Consider the following 21,543-nt stretch of genomic DNA (forward strand, 5'->3'; position numbering starts at 1 on the left):
GCTAACTGTTGTAAGTGAGCAGGGAGCTGGACATACTGTATATCACAAGTTCTAGATCTACCGTATTCAATGGCCAGATTGACTAACATGCGTGAATTGATGCTTGACATGCTATATCCAAGTATGCTACTGCTTAGCCAATCCAATAACATGAGTCTGAAAGAATGGCTGAGAATTATACAGTGGATATAAAAAGTCTACACACCTTTATTGAATTGAAGGTGTTTGTGACGTAAATCTTGAAATGAAGATAAATCCTTTCAGACATTTTTTCACCTTTAATGCGAACTTGCAAGCAACAAAATTCAAGGGGAAAACAAGCAGACAATGTTCAAGGGAAAAAAAACTTACAATATCCTTGTAGCATAAGTGAGTACACCCTTAAACTAAAACATCGCACACCTTGACTATGCAATTATATCCCACTTTTCACTGCAAAAAAGTTAAAGGTCCATTAAAGTTGTGAAGGGATTTATAGTTTACAGCTCTCTTTAGGTCATTCCACATGTTTCAATGGGATTGAGGTCTGAGCTTTGACTGGGCCATTCCAAAACTTTAAACTTCCTCTTCTGAAGTCATTCCTTGGATGTGTGCTTTAATTTATTATTATGTTGGAAGTTGAAATTCCTCTTCATTTTCAGCTTTCTGACAGAGGCCTGCAGGTTTCATGCAGCACGGTGGCTCAGTGGTTAGCACTTCTGCCTCGCAGCGCTAGGGTCATGAGTTCTATTCCTGACCATGGCCTTATCTGTGTGGAGTTTGTATGTTCTCCCTGTGTTTGCGTGGGTTTCCTCCGGGTGCTCCGGTTTCCTCCCACACTTCAAAAACATACTAGTAGGTTAAGTGACTGCTATAAAAATTGACCCTAGTCTGTGTGTGTGTGTGTGTGTGTGTGTGTGTGTGTATGTTAGAAAATTAAGACTGTAAGCTCCAATGGGGCAGGGACTGATGTGAATGAGTTCTCTGTACAGCGCTGAGGAATCAGTGGCGCTATATAAATAAATAATGAAGATGATATTTGGAACAATTAATTATGCCCTCTATCCTGATTTGAGCTCTTTTCCCAGTGAAGTGAAGCAGCCACCACCATGTTTCACAGTAGGTATGATGATGTTGGGTGGTGTTGTTTCTGTGCGAAACATATCTTTACGAATTAGAAAAAAATGTTCTTCCTTGCCCATAGTCCAAACGTGTGCTGAATACATTAGATTGTTGTCACATGCAGTGACCAGTTCCTGATAGAAATATCTGCAGCTCCTTTAATGTTCCTGTAGGCCTCTTGACTGCCTCTTTGATGTCCAGTCAACTGGAGGGACATCCTGATCTTTGCAATGTCCCTGTTGAGTCACATGTTCTCCACTTATTGATGATCCTGTGTTCCATGGTACATGTACTGTCTTTGAAATTATTTAATACCTCTCTCCTGATTAATGCCTTTCAACAATGAGATCACATAGATGTATTAATAGGTTCTTGTGGACCATGGCTCTCTCAGTAGGATGCAAACAAGAATACTACAATGAAATCCTACAGGATGAGCAGATCTCTGTTTGGGGTTAATCACTATCAATTTCTTTATTGCTAAGTGTTTGCTAATTACATTTGAACATGATTTTGAATGTGATTTGTTAACTCTGAACACAGCTAAAGCCCCATTATGAGAGGATATGTACACTTATGCAACCAGGGTATTTTAGGTTATATATTTTCACTTAATTTCCTTACAAAATGTCTATTTGTTTCTTACTTGAATTTTGTGGGTTGCAAGGTCACATTAAAGGTGGACAAAGGTCTGATATGATTTATCGTGATTTCCAGCTTTATATTACAAACACCAGCAATTTCAACAAGGGTGTGCAGACCTTTTAAATCCTATGTAAATAATTAAATAATGTTTTATTCCTTTTTATTACTTCATGCATGTAATATTTTTTTTATTTTAGTAGCTAAGCTTTAATTTCTCATTTATCATCATCATCATCATCATTTATTTATATAGTGCCACTAATTCTAGAGCGCTGTACAGAGAACTCATTCACATCAGTCCCTGCCCCATTGGAGCTTACAGTCTAAATTCCCTAATATAGACACACACTCACACACAGATACAAACAGACAGACAGAGAGGGAGAGACTAGGGTCAATTTTGAGAGCAGCCAATTAACCTACCAGTATGTTTTTGGAGTGTGGGAGGAAACCGGAGCACCCAGAGGAAACCCACGCAAACACAGGGAGAACATACAAACTCCTCACAGATAAGGCCATGGTCTGGAATTGAACTCATGACACCAGTGCTGTGAGGCAGAAGTGCTAACCACTAGGCCACTGTGCTTTCTTCTTACTATTCTGTCCTCTCTCTTGCCAAACAAACCTATTTCACATCCTTCATCTCCTCCCTGTTCAATAAACTCTGACTCTTTGTTACCATTAATTCTCTATGGTGTCCTGTCCTATCTCCTCCGCCCTCATCCATCACTGCTCTTGACTTTGCCACATGCTTCAAAAACAAAATTGACTTTATCCACAATAATATCTTTTCACACCAGACTTGCCTCCCCCCACCTGTCCTCTCTATCACTCACTCTGACACCCTTGGCTGCTACCCTCCTGTAACTGTGCATCTCTTTTTCTACAACCTGTCCTCTCAATCCTGTCCCCTCCAACTTCCTCCGCTTCCTCATTTCCAATGCCTATTTTCACCTTGCTGACTTCTTTTACCTCTCTCTCTCCATTGGTATCTTCCCCTCAGCCTTCAAGTATGCTCTCATCTCCTCTATTCTTAAGAAACCTACCTTCAACCTATCCTCTCTCTTCAACTATCACCCCATATCTCTGCTTCCCTTTGCTGCTAATATTCTCAAACAACTTGTCTGCAATCGTCTGACCCACTTTCTCTCTTCCCATTCTCTTTTTGACCCTCTCCTGTCTGGCTTCCGTCCAATATCACGTTGTGACTCTCAAATCGTATATTCATGGCACTATTTCTTTGTTATCTTATTTGAACACTTTGGTGCGGAATCCAGAATTTGCTTTTCTTACTTTGGATGTGCGAGTTCTCTACACCCATATGCCACATTCAAAAGGGATGCAAGCGGTGTGCGAAATATTATCAGTTGATACTACTCTCTCAGAAGCCCACCGAAAATTAATTTTAGATTCAATTTTGTTCTCACACACAATTATTTTATGTTTGATCCCACTTATTATTTACAGATTCTAGTCATGGCCATGGGCACCAGATATGCCCCCAGCTTTCCCAATCTTTACATGGGGCAAATCTAGTGTACTATGGCCGATACTTAGATGACCTTTTTATTATTTGGAAAAGAGGTTTAGATCTGGCACTTGAGTTTGTTTCCTATCTCAACATTAATTCATTTAATCTTTCCTTTACACACACATTTGATTTTGAATCACGTTAGTTTTCTTGATGTCTCCTTCTCAGTCCAGGGCGATAAGATCATATCTAAAAACTACAATAAACCAGTGAACACTAGTAATTTCCTTCATTATTCAAGTAGCCACCATAGACCTTGGACCAGGAACATACCCAGAAGCCAATTTAATCGCTTAAGAAGAAACTGTACTAGCATAGAGGATTTTCAGGAACAGGCAGACTATATGCATCAGGAATTTTACAGAGAGGATACCCTAATAACCTCCTAGTGGAAACAAATTTAGGAGCTCTCCAATTGTATATGACAGAGCTATTAAGATGTAAATCAGGTATACCTAGTTCCCATCAAACTTTTTCTAAGGAAGAGGATATTCCCCTGTTTATATCAAAATTCAATACAAAATCAGTGTTAATAGAAAGATAATCAATTCTAACAACAAAATATTGAAACAAGATAATATTTTGGAGACACTTCTAGGAGAGAAACTGAAAGTTGTTTTTAGTAATAATAGGAATCTAAAGAACATATTAGCACCGAGCTTCTTCAAACGGGTAAAGACTCGTTTATGTATTGCTGAAACGCTCTGGATCTTTCAGCTCCAAACATTGATCCTGTAGAGGCTTAATGAATCTCTCGAATTTTTGGATGTATGATCTTACCTATAGGTTCATCCAACAGTGTTATTACTAGATCTCTTTCCTCCCCCCGTTACCCCCCTTATTTGCTAGTTATGTCTTTTACCTATAGTTTCTCCATTCTTATACAGGCTAGTCACCCTTAGACCACATTATCCTATATCTATTTAAGATCCCCCAATTAGGTCTGATTCTAGTATTTCCACACTTAGATTAGTAAGAATGTTGTTATTATTTTAGATATATATTTATCATCTTTAGGACTATGATCAATGTGATTTTTGCACTCTCCTTTCTTGATGTATTTTACATGTGCTCTCAGTCATTGTTTATGTAGTGAAATTCTATACCTGAATGTCCATATACAGATTATTATAGTTCTATTGTGTACATTATAATTCTTGGACTGTTGTCAAAAATTCTCAATACTGTTATATCAACATCTTCTACATATCAATTTGGGAATGGTACTTCTGTTTATATTGTAGTATTTTATTTTCAGATTTTATTTGTATTACTTGTTTTTTATATTTATAATACACATTAATGATTGTACTTGTTTTTATATTTTTTTTATTTTTTTATATATTTGTTTATTATTTATTTATATGTATGCTTTATTCCTCTTATCTATATGGGAATATATTGCTAAGGAGAATGATTACCCTTGGGATATACTATAAGACCTAAGCATATCTGACTCAGTTGTCCTAAGTATGATCAGCTGGTAACCAATTAAAGGCAAAGAACTTGGGACTATTTAATGAGCAATGCTATGACCTATACTTACCTTGACTTTGATAAAGTTTGGCTGAGCTGAATGAAACACGTTGACAGTTAGGATTAAGAGGAAAATATTATCCGTTTATGATTTTGGAATATCAAATTATCAATCAAAGAGATTCTATTGGATCATTGGATTTCCTTTATGAAAGCCACGGGACGGTGTACAAGTCACTTATATGTAAGCTAAGCAGTTTTGTTACCATGTTTTGCATGTAGAGATCTGTGGGCCAACGATACTATGTCCATGCCGGCTGCTGCGTGTCAACACTTGAGCAAAGCCAGGTTCGACTAGCCCCACCTCAGAAAGATCATGTTTGCAACAATTAATATTATCAGAAGTGACAAATAGACAGTGGTAGGAATTATCCTTATACCTATTATTCAGATTACACGACAACTGAACGTTATGATTATTGTTTTTGAATATTTTCATTTTAGAGGGTTTGGCATCAACCCTTTATTTATTACAGCTGCTGTGATTATTCTACTGCTCTCAATTAGCTCAGCGCAGGACTTATTTTTCTATATCAATTCAAGATTATCTGCATTCCAAATTCCACACACTGCACCCACCATCTCCTACACTCCTCAATCCACCCTCACTTCATTCTCTCCTGTATTCGAAAATACACTCTGCACTCATCTAATCACCCAATCGTACAGTCTGTCCCCTCGACCCTATTCCCTCACAACTTTTCCACTCCCTCTCAGTCACGGTATGTCCACATCTAGCTCTTCCCTTCAACCTGTCTCTCTCAACTGGCACATTTCCATCTTACTTTCAGTATGTGCTCATCTCACCAATTCTAAAGAATCCATATCTCAACCCAGCTTCTCTCTCCAATTAATGACTTATTTCTCTGCTCTACTTTGTATAGAAATTAATTGAGCAACTTATGTACAACCGTCTATCTCACTTTCTCTTCTCTTACTCCATTCTAGACTCTCTGTAGTCAGGCTTCTGTCCCCAACATTCCAATGAAACAGCTATCACAAAAGTGACCAATGATCTACTGACAACAAAGTGTATGAGTCATTTCCCCATACTCATCCTCCTAGATCTGCTTTTCAACAAAGTTTATGGGTCATTTCCCCATACTCATCCTCCTGGATCTGCTATTCAACAAAGTTTGTGGGTCATTTCCCCATACTCATCCTGCTGGATCTGCTTTTGACACAGTTCATCACCCTCTTCTCCTATAAAACCTTCACTCTATGGCCTTTGTGACCCAGGTTCACTTCCTACTTATCAAACCGCTCCTTTAGTGTCTCTACTTGTGTCACATCCTGCTCTCTACTCACTATATATTGGAATCCCACACATCTCTATTCTTGGCCCTCTACTTTTCTCACTGTTTATCTCTTCTACTGGGAAACAAATGTGCTCATTCAGCCTCCAGTAACACATGTATGCTGATGACACCAAAATGTACCTCTCCTCCCTGTCCCTTTCTCTACTATTTTGTGTAATAAACTCTCTGCTACCTCAACATGGCTGTCCTAATGTTACCTAAAGCGCAGGATCAAATTTTCCTCCTTGATGTCACACTTGACTTTTCACTCTGCTTTATTCCTCATATCCAGTTTCTCTCCCAGTCCTTTCATCTCCACCTTAGAAATGTTGCCAAAATACATCCTTTCCTTACCCAAGATGCTACCAAACCTTCATACATCAGAAATCTAATTTCAATATACTCTCCCTCTCGTCCTCTTAGATCTACCTCTGATCTGTGCCTTGCCTTACCTGTCACTCCCGCCTACGAGACTTCTCCCTAATGGAATTCCCCACCACGCCCAATTAGACTTTCCCACAGCCTTCAAATCTTTGGATGCTCTCTGAAAACATATCTCTTCATTAGAGCATTACTCTAGTCAATACTGCTCACACTAGTTAACCCTCACAACTATTCTAATCTCTACTCTAAGCCACACTCGCTCCTCTTTTTTCCGCTGTGCCCTCTTCCAATTAGAATGTAAGCATTCTCATGAGCAGGGTCTTCCCTACCCTTTGTTTTCATGTCTGCATTTATTTTTGTCTACCTTGAATGTCCCTGTTTTATGTACGACCTTTTTCCCCTATTGTATGGCGCAAGAGAGCACTGTGGTGCTTTACAAATCTATGATAATAAAAGTGAAGTTGCTGAAAAATTACTAGGAATAACACGTTTAAGCTTATCTAAAAGTCCCACTTTAAAGCTGCAGACCTAAACGCTACCTAAATTGTACTTACCTGCTAACTCTTTTTCTATGGGAAAAATAGCTGCCTGGAGCAACGCCTATAATATAGACATAATAAATCTATTTTATTCACCTCTATAAATGGCAGCAGAGTCAGGGAGGAGCTTGAAGATCTATCAGAGAGTTAACAGATTCTGATTGGTCCTTCTGCTCATACCCACCTCCATAGTGTCACGCAGCCACTGTTCCTCAGCTGGAGCCATGGAGACATGGGAGAAATGGATGCATGTAACAGCTCCTGTGGCTATAATTAAGGAATCAGCAGGCTAATAAATATATGGTGGTAGTGCAGCTTTAAAATAAGAAAATAAAAGGAAATAGACAGAGCATTTCCATACAACATGAAGCACATTACCACCCATGTTCACAGACATCATGGCAGCAGAGCTGGATTAAGGCTTTGAGGGGTCTGGGGTGCTTTCAACAGGGGGCCCTTGTGGTCTAAAATTAACGGCAGAGAGTGTCATCAATCACAAACAAATTAGAAAACTGTGTTATTATTACCCTTATCTCTTTCTCATTCCTTCCCCCTCCAGAAATCTCACCCATTGCATCGTCCAAAGCTCACCCATTGCCCCCTCCATGTCTCGGTCATTGAAGCCCCCTCACTATAGTTCTCATTGCAGCCCCTTTCTTATAGTTATCATTACAGCCCCCTCCCTATATTTATAATTACAGCCCCCTCTCTATATTTATCATTACAGCCCCTTCCCTATAGTTATCATTACAGCCCCTTCCCTATGGTTATCATTACAGCCACATCCCTAAAGTTATCATTGCAACCTCTTGCCTATAGATATCATTACAGCCCCCTCCCTATATTTATCATTACAGCCCCCTCCATAGCTCTGTCTCCTCACATGTTAATTTCACTATCTCACGACCCTCTGTTTGTCTGCAGCCAAGCCTGTACCCACCACTAGGGGCAACAGTGAACACCAGATGTTCGGAGCAGACTGGGTTTTGCTGTACTGGCTGAGGGGTTCCTAACAGTATCCCTACTCGTCCTTTACAAACTTTAAGACACCTGGCACCTCAATAATGCCTTGCAGTCCCGGTCATGTCCTGCTTTATGTTGTGCTTTTTGCTTGTGTACCTAGCCTCATAATATTCTCTAATTCTCTAATATTATCTAAACACCAGGTTATGCATTGTTTAGAGTTGTTAGTAAAGCTCATCTTTGACCTATAATTACTAATCAGGTTTAAAAGAAAAAAAAAAAAAGTTGATATCTGTATACACTGCATCTTTCAATTTGGCATAACATACTGGTAACAGCTTTGACCTTTGTGGTACAACAGGACGACTCGCACAAGAGAGCCAAGCCTAAGTAATGTAATACGATAGGATCTGTCTTAGACCCAAGACCAATTTCTTCTTGGCAAACGATATAAATAATTAGGACGATAAATAGTAATATGTTTTGTCAGAGTGGGAATATTATCTTACTGCGGTTTGCAGACTAGTAATTATAATGTGGCTGCCCTCAAGAGCTGGAACAGATGTGAATGGATGAGCATTGCACAAATGATGAAAGTGCTATCTAAGAATGACCAAGAAATATACATGTATGCTGATAAATCCATGCCACAAATTTCTCTGCTGTCCGCCCTCAGGCAACTTAAATGTGTTCGTTTATATGTGCCATACTGCCACATTTCCTAAATACATTGCTTTATCTTTATGACGTCCTCCTCTGTTGAAATTCATGTCTCTATATCCTAAAACAGTGTTGTTTATTTGCATTTCCTTCCCTTGGGTACGACACAGAGCTGCTCCGTGGATGAAGTTATATAGCAAAGAACACAGCTTAGTTGTGACCTATCCAAGGCTGCTCTCTGGAATCAATTGAATCCAATGGATAGCTCACAGAATACTTGTGTTATATCACAGGGTAATGAAAATAATATGATATATTATGATATACAGATATGGCTGAAAAGCAGCCCAGAAAGAGAATGCAATGCATTTAGTAAATCTTACAGAAGTATTCTTAAAACACTAAAAAAAATTCTGAAGTTGAACATTCCCTTTAACCTTGAACACTGCACGCTGCAATGTGGGTGTTAGACGGCTATTTTTAAGTTTCTTACTCTAGGAAACATTTCTTATTTTCCTGGAGGTCCAGTTATAGTAAGTATAGCCTATTGTTACTCTAAATATCCCAATGCATATAAATTAATCTATGGACGGTAGATCACAATAAGAAAACATCAATATAATGGCTTACTAGATACAATCAAATAGTTTTCCGCAAGAGGAATTTGTTTTCTGTAGGAGATTTAAGTTCCATAGGCAAAGTGGTCAGCTGAGATCTGCATCTCCCTCCCTCCCAGCTCTCATTTCCTCCCTGTACTTGTAAGAGCAGCTGATTCCTCTATCTTACTTATAGTGAGACTTTAATCAAAGTCAGATCCCTCTGCCCTGTGATACTATTAAGGCCAGGACATAAATCTCTTCCATCAAGAATTTTAGGGAAGTTTATGGAACGACTTAGGAATTTGGCAACCAGCTCCAGGGATCAGGTGACATTTATCAACCTCTCCCAGGAGAGGAGAGACTGTCTTTAAAGAGACAAGGAGAACCTCCAAGAGGGAGTTTGTGCCTGGACCCAGAAAGAGGGTGACACAAAGATGCCTGAACCAACGAAACCGGGTAGGACAGTCACACCTGTGTACATTGCTGTCTGACTGGAGAATAGTTCAGGAAGACAGAATTTAGTTTTCAGGATGCTATTCAACTGTGCCTGTATTACATTTTGCTAGAATTCCATAAATCAATCAGCAGGACGAGGTCACCCAGAGAGTGCACAAATATTTTTATATGTAATGCACAGTGGAAGGCAGACAAATACCTTTCAATGCTTTACCGTGATACGACTAACATGTTCATCCATGCAGTATAAGTTCTTCTTTGCAACATAGGTAGGTATTAAGAAGCTTCAGTCTTAAAGCTTGGCATTACAGGTTACATACTAGATTGCCTAGTAACATTAGGCTGCTAACTCTGCAGAGCTCAGAATATAACAGTACATTATCTTTACATACTTGTTAGACGGACAATAATATTATAGAGATACTCTGCATCTGAGTGTTAATGATACTCACACAAAGGCTGTGGGATATCATCTCATTTCTGGTTACATTAATAAAGTACTCTAAGCCGGAAACAGAGAGGAAATATAGATTTTCAATGAATCAGTATATATTGGGATATATTTACGGTTAGGATATTTTTTCTATTTCTTTGCTAACTTTTTGGAAACTTTAATGCGACTATACAGAGATAAAATGAGGAGAAAAAGAACATTTACCATGTTATTACAGAATGAAAGTTGTAATAAAGAACATTATTCCATCTTTTCCTTGATACTGGGGTTGAAGGTGACATATATTTAAGTTTAAATGGAAAATTATATTTTTTTTATTGAAGCCACAAACTTCACAATGCAGAGAATATATTACTTATTAGCGTCATTTATATTCCACTTCTGTGACAACTAGTCCTTCTCACCCTGATATAGACCTGCATCACTAAAAATACAGCACATTCTATTTGATTGGGATTTAATACAAAACATTTTTATTGCTTGTAAAATATTACTTGGCAGCTTTTTAGAGTTGGTTTGACATATTCGATGTGGCAGGTTTTTTTTATGTTATTATATCTTCGCAGTTTTGTTTCATAAGGTTTTTTATATTGCAGTACAATGCAGAATTTTAAAAGTAAAGTATATACTTTCAATCTAATAGCAATCCATTATATTTAAGATAGAAATACAAGATATTAATCATGATATTAGGTTTACAAATCTATATCCATATATAGAATTAATCAAGTGGTATAATGACATTTTTTGATGCCACTAACCTGGGGGCTCCAAGGAGCCTTTGATTGCTTACAGGGCCACTAGCATTAAATTACATGTTTGCTAATGTAGGACTTACTGGTAAAGTCCTTTATTTTATACACAAATGTAGTGTTAGTTAAAGTGGCCTTTTACAATGTATATATTTAAAATAACTCTCATCCTATTCTTTAACATCATATATGTTTTTCTCTTTTCCGAGTGATCAATGATTATGTCTCTCAATGCACTAATTAGTATATGGATATGCATTTTTTTTTTACCATTATTTATGTGATACACATACAAGAAGACATAAAACAGTATAGCAAAATGGAAACTTGTGAAATATGCTGCCTTATGTTTGAAAGTCATTGTAAAAAATAAAACGTCTCAATAAAAAAAAGGCACTATTATATAATACACAGGCTACATTTTTCATTTTTTTGGCAATGGCTGTCTTCTTGTCATTCACATCAGAATAACTCCACTTATAAAACAATTACAAAATTATATTGTAGTAATAATAATAATAATAATAATAATAATATAAAAATGTTTTCTCATCCATCATGTACCAGGTGACAATGTGTGCACTACAGTGCATCTTGCAGGGTCATAAAACATTTAGCAAATATTATTTGGATTAGGAGATGGAACAGTAGAAGAGTTCATTTTACTACCCAATCCTGCATCAAACGTTCATAGTATATTAATATCTGTGTATGAGTGATAGGTGCTAAGCAGTGGAAATCTAAACTGCTTGAAAGGCCGGTGCTGCCTTTGGTATTTTGGTGCGCTGCATTATTTTTCCATAACTGTTATCCAAGTCCTAGTTGGAACAATTTATTGGTTCTTGTTGCTGATAACATGTTCTGGACTTAATCTCATCTGGCACCTGTGGTCTACAAAGATATAGATTTAAACACATGGATGTTCTCAATATAGTTTAGTGTGTTCTTCAGCTGCCTTTTATCATAGGATACAAATGTTTTTTTGCATCCAAACTTTCATTTGGTGAAGTGTTTCATATGCCCCTGACTGAGTTGTGCTGCTATAGGATTTTGTTTCGCAAATATAAGCATAGTAGACTCAAGTGGTCTGATCTCTAAATATAATGCTTCACCAACCTTTAATCATTGGTTAGATACATTCTCTAGCAGAATGTATCTAACAGGGACCCGTTATGTCAGTCTCTGCATCTTGTGGGAGCAGTGTTTGCACTAGTAATTTCAAGCCTGTGAACGTTGGTCATATGATGTGATGGTGGGGATCAGGATATATATATATATATATATATATATATATATATATATATATTTATGGAACACTAGAGTTTTGTCACAAAAGGGAAACAAAGTGGTGATGAGAGGGACAGGGTAACATTTGCTTTGATAAATATTTAAATGATAACACCTTACCTACAGAGTACACATACTCACGACACATGATGGGTAATGTTGCCACAATTTGATATGCCCTCTTTCCGAGGCTTTTTTAGCACATGAAGGACAAATTCCCCAAAAGCGGAGTAAAAGAGATAATTATTTAAATTGCTACATTTCTGTGTCATTGTATGATACAATACATCTAACAGAGGAAAAACTAATGTGTAAAAAAATTTCAAATATTCACTTCATCTCCTTAAGTTAATGTAATAAATGTTTCAAATCTACTCCTGTGAACAATGGGTTCTAAAAAGTATCATGTTTATTGTCACTTAATCTCGCAGGACAAATTCTGAAAATGGCTATAAATGAATTGCTAAGGAGGACATATTGCCCACTAATTTCGCATAAGAGATGGTTCACCAAATAATGCATCTATCATACCAATGAGCCATACTAGTATACTAATCGCTAATCTGGGCAGTGTACATCACTCACTTTCACCCGCTTGCTCTATGTCAATGCTCTATACCATTGAGGTGGGTTACAAAACAAAAAGACACCTCACCTCCCAGGTATAGGGGCTTACATCCAGCAAGGGCTGATTTGTAATCCACACCAAAATGTGCCTCAAATAGGCTTAATGGACAGCTGCTATGACAACATAAGGCAATATTTGGAGATAAAACCAGATAAAAAATAAGCCTCCGCTCGGTATATCCCATATTATATATGGTACCAGCTACGTGGAAATAAGCCCAATTTTAACTGCAGTTTAGTGATGTTTGAAGAATATAGGTCAGTGTAGGACCTGCATACAATGAGGTATACTTGATGCTGGGATACAGGCTTAAATGTTTTGATCAAAATATGAACTAATACCTCATGTTTTCATTTTACTAGATACACACAGATATGCAGTGTAAAGGATAAGCACTGACAACTGTTTTTTTCTTTTGTATACATATATGGGCATTTATATTGCCACACAGTAGGTACCATATATAATATGGGATATATCGAGCACAGACTTGTTTTTTCTCGCATTAAGGTGGGTTGGCTGTACCAAAAAAGAAAAATCGGTCCAGTCTCTCCTCCATGCAAATGCTGTGTTACTGGGGTACTATAGACAGCTAATTTCTGCTGAATTAAAAAACCCTTTTCCTCTGATGATAGATATTTTAAAAAGTAACTTTGTTCTTGTGCATCTGGAAAATCATCTTGTACTAAGTCTCCAGCCTGAGTGGAACCCAGATCGCTCTATAGAGGTGGCCCAGAGGAGCTTGCTTAAAAATGGGATTTCCTATCTCAGACACTCACTATAAATAGTGACCAGTATGTTGAAAGACAGAGTAAAACATAAATGCTTAATGATATGCTCAGTGATCTCATAACAACAGCACTAAAGAATATTCGGTCTCATACTTTCCATCACATGTCCAGATCAATTGCACATTTTGTAATGACAATTGTACTAGGACATATTTGGAGGCTATCTGGTTACAATAATTATGTCCCTAAGAAGAAAGATATTTTCTTGGAAGAGCATAGGGCTCCCTTATCCAAATCTTTCCCTCCGATGATTGACAGTAACAATGTCAGAGTCCCGACTACACTGTGCTATGTCTGCTCTTATAAAGCTTTACGCTAAGTAAAATAAAGACAAACATCACAGTCATAATTGTTCTAATTGTGTTATCCCACGGTATGAATATGACACATTATCACGCTATTCCCCAGGCAAGCTTTCGTTAACAGCTCAGGCATTGTGAAACAGTCCTTGGACATTTGCCTTATCTATACTATATCCCTAAATCTTTTTTTGCTGCAAAAGCGTTGCAGAGTCAACACTTTATTTATGATCGCTAATACTGTCCATTATCCATGTAGATGACAACTGTGTTTCCGTCATGACCGTATTTCTGCACACAAGACCACAGAGTTCTGTACGACTTTCTCAAGGAGCTTATAAAGTAATTACATTGTTCCTGGGGCATTAGGAAGTTGTAAATCAGAGAAACAAAATGTTTTCACTTGGTTTTGATTTGTGTTTCTAAAAATAATGGTTTAAGATGAGTTAAACTTCAATAAACACATGGCACAAGAGCAACTGTTTCCAGCTGCCTGTGACTATTTGAAATGTAAATGATCTCATTTAATACATATGAAGTAATGTACTTGCAAAGTGTCCACCTTTTCACGATGGGCCTCTCTTAGGGAGAGATTTAATTCAGCGCCATGTGTCTCTGGAGCAGTCCACAGGGACGCATTGCGCCGATGTTGGGGCTGAAATCTCCACTCGTTTTTCCTGCCACTCCATAGAAGTGCGAGGATGAAAGAGCAGAGATTCCTTACCGTAATGGCTGGCAATGTACGCTGCCGGACACCACGTTGATGTCCAGAGAACATACCAGCCAATCGGTTCTTCCCCCTTAAGAGTTACGAATAAATCCATCTGCCAGGTGCAATTTTGCACCCTGATAAAACCATGCAGATCTGCAGGGGAGGAAAATTTAAAATGTGTCCAATGAATGAGTTGGGAGAGCATCTTAGTCGGACTCTAAATCAGAGTGTTAAAATAAAGATGCCTAGTGTTTGTGTGCTACATGCAAATACAGCCAGTGTTTTAACTGCATGCAAAAAATATAAATAAGTGCATGTGCCCCATTTGTGTCACATTTGCACCATTTTGCTGGATTTGGAGGCCAAATATTTTTGACGACACACGTATCTATATGTACATGTACATCTGTTTGTAAAGGATGACAGGTATACTGGTATGGCAGCCCTGGCTTCATGCTTACACAAAATAAAACACTGCTTTGTATTTTCTGCATGACATCGTATAGTAGACTACACTGAAAGCTATTTTTTTTCGCTGTAGTTGGACTAGTAAAATAAAAAATAAAAAACACAGACAATTGCTTCTATATATTGTTATATATGTTAAATATTTACCCATTTTGTAAAGTGTTATATCAGGTAGACACGACTTGTAATTTTGCTCTGCTTGTAGCTACAGGTATTTTTGCCAGTGAAGTTAGCAAATAAAGAAAATGGAATATATATATATATATATATATATATATATATATATATATGTATATATATATATGTATATATATTTCAAAATGTGTATATATGTTTTAACATTTGTATGTATATATATATATATATATATATATATATATATATATATATAATATATATATATATATATATATATATATATATATATATATATATATATATATTCAGGTTTACTTATGTTTTACATGTCAACAATAAAGCACACCCTCTTTAAAATCTATATTTTAACACATCAGAACATAATAATCATTAAAACATCAAACAAATACCCAGTCATTGCCAAGTTCTGAAATCTGAGTAATCATATATGTTAATAATAAAGTGATAGTATGTTAACGAAAGTGACCATTGCCTGATAATGTATGGCTCCAGAGGGCCCTATTCTAAAGGACTGGATTGATCTTATAAATGATACTGTAGGACACAAACGGTTTATGTATGCTAGTCGTAACCTGACTAATAAATAAGAGAAAATTTGGTACAGGTGGAGGGACTATGGGAGATGGATGGTACTATGCCCTGTACAGACCCCTAGCTACGTCTATTACAATATATTCGGACATTATAGATATACTTGCTTATTTTGAAACGATAAAATACACTTTTTGTGACACTTCACAAAAAAAATGTATTAAAATGTAGTCTTTATTCTTATATTGCATGTTTAATCACCAATATTTTTTGATTTACACTGTGCTTAAATATTGTAGGTTTGATATTATGATACTGTTATTACCCCTACGTGGGTTTAGCTTTAATTTAATGTTGTTAAGTTTTTTTTAATAATGTAAAACATTTAAATAAAAATATTTTTTATTAAAGTAATCTAATATGATTATGCCAAATGAAATATAACAAATTTTATTTTGGCATGAATTATTAAATAAAAAAAAATAACCCAACAGAAAAAAAAACCATGTCTGAAAAAAATAAGCAAACCCTAATATCTTCATGGGTTTCTGCTTTAATATAGAGCTGGTAGTACTTCTAAATATTGAAGTGTCCTTGATCGACAGCACCTTGTTCAAATTATCTTCTTTACTGATAGGGAAGGAGTAAGGATGTGTTTACTTTTCACATATGGTTTCTTCATCCTGTCTTATTTTTTGTTGAATACAGTAAGTAATAAGGAATCAATATATTCTTCAGTTCTGTAGAAGACAGTTATCTGCCTATCTGCCAGAAATACTATTTATGTCTAAAACTGTTATTGATATGTGTTAATGGACTTCACATTAACAGGTTATTAAACTCCAATAGTGAAGCACTACTCATTAGTCATACACATCAAGATGGTCTTTCAATCATTCAATACAGGTTTACAATTACATAGTCCTTAGCAGTTAGATGGATCACCCACCATGTAACTGTTACATAACATAAATAGGCAGCCCCCTATCTTCTCAGTAAGGTAAAAGGCAGATGAGGAATTGTCCATTACTGTCTGGTCTGTACAGTAAGATGCACACATATCATTTAGAAGATTATAGATCACAAGATATTATGCCAGGTAAAACATATCCCACATTCTGCAGACATACTAATCCCACTCTCACCAATATAACCATCTGTTTGAAATATGTCTGATTCTTACATCAAATTAAAGTAAAGCTATTATAAAAATGGCATTAATGCAATTAAACATTTACTGAATTTTATGTAATGATGCCTTCTCTTTTAGTAAGTAGCACACAATTAAATTAATTAAACTTCCTCATTACAAATAGTCCGGATAACATAAGATAGAAGAGGATTTTCAGCATAAAACAATACAGTATAACCCAAAATTTGAAGGTTATAATGTAATAAATAACAAAGTTACATTATATTTAAGCGATTAATTACCCAGCATTAATAGTAAAGGTACACTTGCATGCAGAGATTGGCCAATAAACCAGGATCAGGTTTTATTCTAATTCTGAATAATAGATGAAAAGAATATGATTAATCAAATAGCACAGTAAACCTACTTGTACACCACTTTATTGAACAAGTCAATCCAAGACTATCTATTTTTGTTGGAAAAAGTATGTGTATCTCTAGAACTATAATATCTTTGTTCATCACTGCGAGTGCAGTCTGAGGTTTCAGGAAAAGTGCCGTTAATGCTGATGAAACTATTTTTCTAAGGTCAACTCTAATAGTACATGAATGAAGAAAAATTCAATACATCTCTACTGTTGCTGGTAGAGGTCGTCCAATAAAAAAATACTAAAAAAATAACCAATATTTAGATACAGTGCACTGGGAGATTACAAATAAAATAGGGACATATATATTAATCTATATACTTTTCCTGAATGGTCTAATGTCAATGTACATGACTGAACTAGAGTGCTGTGTACAGCACGGTGGCGAAGTGGTTAGCACGTCTGTCTCACAGCACTGAGGTCATGAGTTCAAATCCCAACCATGGCCTTATCTGTGTGGAGTTTGTATGTTCTCCCCATGTTTGCGTGGGTTTCCTCTGGGTGCTCCAGTTACCTCCCACACTCCAAAAACATACTGGTAGGTTAATTGGCTGCTATCAAAAATTGACCCTAGTCTGTGTGTGTGTTAGGGAATTTAGACTGTAAGCCCCAATGGGGCAGGGACTGATGTGAGTGAGTTCTCTGTACAGCGTTTCGGAATCAGTGGCGCTATATAAATAAATGATGATGATGATGATGTATAGGAAGACACCAAAGAGGAAACCACAGCTTTTCTAAAAGATTATTGTCAACGACATCAAATATCCCAGACACCACGGAGATGGTTACTGGAAGAATTTTTTTCTGTACCAGGAAGAGAAAAGCTAATTGTTGATTGGCTGCCATAATTGTAGTTCCCCAATTTGCCCACAACTGTTTACAACAATTATACAGTATATATGAGTGCTGTTCTAATAGAGTCGTCATAATCATTGGCAGCATAGATTCCGTAGTGTCTGACATAATTATACAGATATGACAGATATGATATGAGGGTACAATTGTGCAGAATAATAAATGCATTGACGCTATTAACAGGACCATTTGCATGGCATACAGAAAATTTTTTGCATAAAGCATGATAGGATTCATATCAGGTAGACAATAAGTGGACAGACAAGAGACATAAGGTAGAGGGACCCTGTCACGAGAGCTTACATTCTACAGGGGAGGGTGAAGAGACTGTAGGATCAAGAGAGATAGTTTAGTTTGACATATGGACCAGGTGATGGGATAGATGGAGCAGAGTGGAGAGACATGGAAAACAATTAGTTAAGTAGCGGCACATGGTAGTGGAGACTTATCAGACAAGATGGAAAATGGCCACAATTAGGGCAGCTCAAAGCAGGTCCAAATACTAAGCCACAGGCAGTGGTAATTAGGAACCAGTTCGATGGGATCTGGGAGGGTCCATGGACAGCCTGCTTTGGTGGTATCAGGAACACTGGTGTAGCAGCACAATGGTTGTAATGCCAATGGAGATCGACGTGGGCATCCTAGGTGCACATGGTCCTGCATGGATGGTAGAGTAGAGTAGAGGGTATTAGCAAGAGCACCCTGGTCTCTGTGGTTGTGGCCCATATTAACAACAGCACCACAAGATAGGGCACGGGTTTTGTAAAAGGGAGAAGGACAAGGGAGGTGGTTGCATATCAGGTAGGTCATAGTTGGTCTGGTAAATCTGTTAGTATGGAGGTATAATTGTACATGTGTAGTTATTGGAGGGTAGGGATATTATGGGGGAGGTCTATGTACATGACCAAAGTTGTGTCCATGACATATCGTGTTTTTAATTTTTGCCCTTTGCTTTAGTATTGTGAAAAGTGCAAAGCAACAAGTCTATGCCAAGATGTTATTCTTAGCCGTCAAACGTCAGTCAAATTATTGCTATAATAATGTACAGATCATGTCCATACCAGAGCATACCATAAGAGCTTGTGCTATTGCAATGTACAGTTTCCTATATTTAGAATGATAATGTTTCACAAAGTATTATGTAGGCAATCATTAGTAGTGCAGCTGCAATATATCGGCTTAGTTGTTTTAAATGGCCACATATCAGATATCAGTTATATATGGACAGCTTCAAATTCCTTAATGTGTCTGTCGAGAGGAGGGAGCTAATAGTTGTGTTTGGTTATTACCGCTGGATATTAAAGCTTAGCTCCCAAGTGTTAACTCTACTGAAAGGGCTTTACTTATTATGCCGGCTATAGATGAAACCAGGTGATAATGTCTGATTGCTTTACCGCAAAATGTCTTCTGGACAGATCTGTGAATACTACAATAGCAGCTCTGAGAGATGTACCTGTAACTTTAGTCCTTCTATCGGAGTGAGGCACTTTGTCATAATGCAAATCCCCATTTACTTCCTCATTTTTAACATGATGAAAATACAAACAGCTAGATTAACTAAGCTGCTGATTGACAAAAACCGCCACTAAAATAGTCAAAACAAAAGAGATTGTTGTGAGAGCCGAGATTGCTGTTTGAGCTATTTTGACATACAGAACATAACAAGAAGCACAAGTGACTTGTGACATATGGAAACAATCATTATTTATTGATTAAGGGGTCAAATAAAATTTAAATGACTTAAACTTAAGGGGCAAATTATAGTTTTCATTTTCTTAAAGGAGCAAAAATTATTGTATTATTATATTATGGGGGCAATATGTGGTGCCACATGTGTGCAACATAAATAATTATTGCCCCAATTAGCAGTCAAACCGTTTTGCCCCTTAATATAATTATATATTCATATTGGCCCCATAATATAATACAATAATATTAGCCCCTTAATATAATGAAAGAAAAATTTGCTCCATAAGTTAATTATAAATCAGTTTTGCCCCTTAAACAATAAGTAATGATTACCCCCATAATTCATTAGGGCCTCTTCTTATGTTCTGAATGGAAAGACAGTTCAAACAACACTTTTGAGCTATCTAGCCAATCAGAAGCAAGCATTATAAAACCAGTCTTTTCTCTGGCGGTTGAATAATCCAGTGGTTGAGCTGGCTGTTTAACTGGTCTCAATCCGACACACATCACCAGGCATTTAACATCCCAACCTATAGTAAATGCAGTAGTTTGGAGCCCAAAACCGCCGGTGATTCCATCTAATACGATTTTTACGAAATCTACCCCATGGATTTCATTTGAATATCTGCTTTGTGGAGATAGGCCCTGCTATAAAGATTTACATATGGGTTCAATTCAATGAATTATGTCTGCTGCTGAGGGATTCTTTGCTTTGGAATAATAATAATAATGAATTAACTGCACTATTAAAGCAGATTGACCTGTAGGGATGGTTTTATTTTGCTATATGTTTTCTATGTGAAATGAGCATAGGGTATAGCAACTTAAAAGTTGATACATAATTACACAGACAAAATATATTATTTGATTGATACATCAAATACAAAAATATACCATATATTGTTTCAAATATATTTAATCTAGACTGTATTTAAATTAATGGTCAATAGATAACTAGTTCATACCTCCTGATCTCCCTACAAGAATAGAGATCCAGGTAGCTGCTGTGTTTTGGTATTGTGGCGTTAAAAGACATGATACAGGGTCAGCAAACAGCTGTTTAACTACTACAGGGAATTACTGAGGTGTAGACATGACTTTTAACTTCTGTGGTGTTTAACGTCTAAGCAGCTATGACATGCTTTCCAAAGATAGATAAAGGTTGACACTGATATTCTTGAGGGTAGACCTAAGCATTATAAAATACTTTATTATTTTTATTATTATTATTATTATTATTATTATTATTGCTACTACTACAATTATTTATATATAAATTGTAAGATGTACTCAGTAGAGCTGGAAAACATCCTTATTTTTGACATATGTACGCAAACTGGCCTACAATCCAAAAGTGATCAAACATTGTGCTTCTACCATAAGATATTATATATATCACAGGCTTTACCTCTTCTACATGGGTAGCATTAGCAACAGTGACACCTACAGGTTTTAAAAACGGGTCAAAATATTAGGAGCAGTACCTGTGTGGAGTTTGTATGTTCTCCATGTATTTGCATTGGTTTCCTCAGGGTGCTCCGGTTTCATTCCACACTCCAAAAACATACTAATAGGTTAAATGGCTGTTATTATATTGACCATAGTCTCTCTTGGACTGTGTGTGTTATGGAACTTAGACTGTAAGCT

The 21,543-nt window shown here is 36.7% G+C and overlaps 1 protein-coding gene across 3 annotated transcripts in view; it reads left to right on the top strand.

Moving 5' to 3' along the window:
- Positions 1-9,601: 9,601 nt before the first annotated feature.
- Positions 9,602-21,543, top strand: part of LOC142106880 (myosin-binding protein C, fast-type-like) — an 86,768-nt gene continuing 74,826 nt past the window's right edge. For all 3 annotated transcript variants that reach the window (XM_075189920.1, XM_075189921.1, XM_075189922.1), the window contains exon 1: positions 9,602-9,712. In XM_075189920.1, the coding sequence (XP_075046021.1) occupies positions 9,691-9,712 (22 nt within the window). In that variant the 5' untranslated portion in view covers positions 9,602-9,690. The remainder of the gene's footprint in view (positions 9,713-21,543) is intronic.

Source organism: Mixophyes fleayi, chromosome 11 (assembly GCF_038048845.1).
Source record: "Mixophyes fleayi isolate aMixFle1 chromosome 11, aMixFle1.hap1, whole genome shotgun sequence".
Classification (NCBI taxonomy): Eukaryota; Metazoa; Chordata; class Amphibia; order Anura; family Limnodynastidae; genus Mixophyes; species Mixophyes fleayi.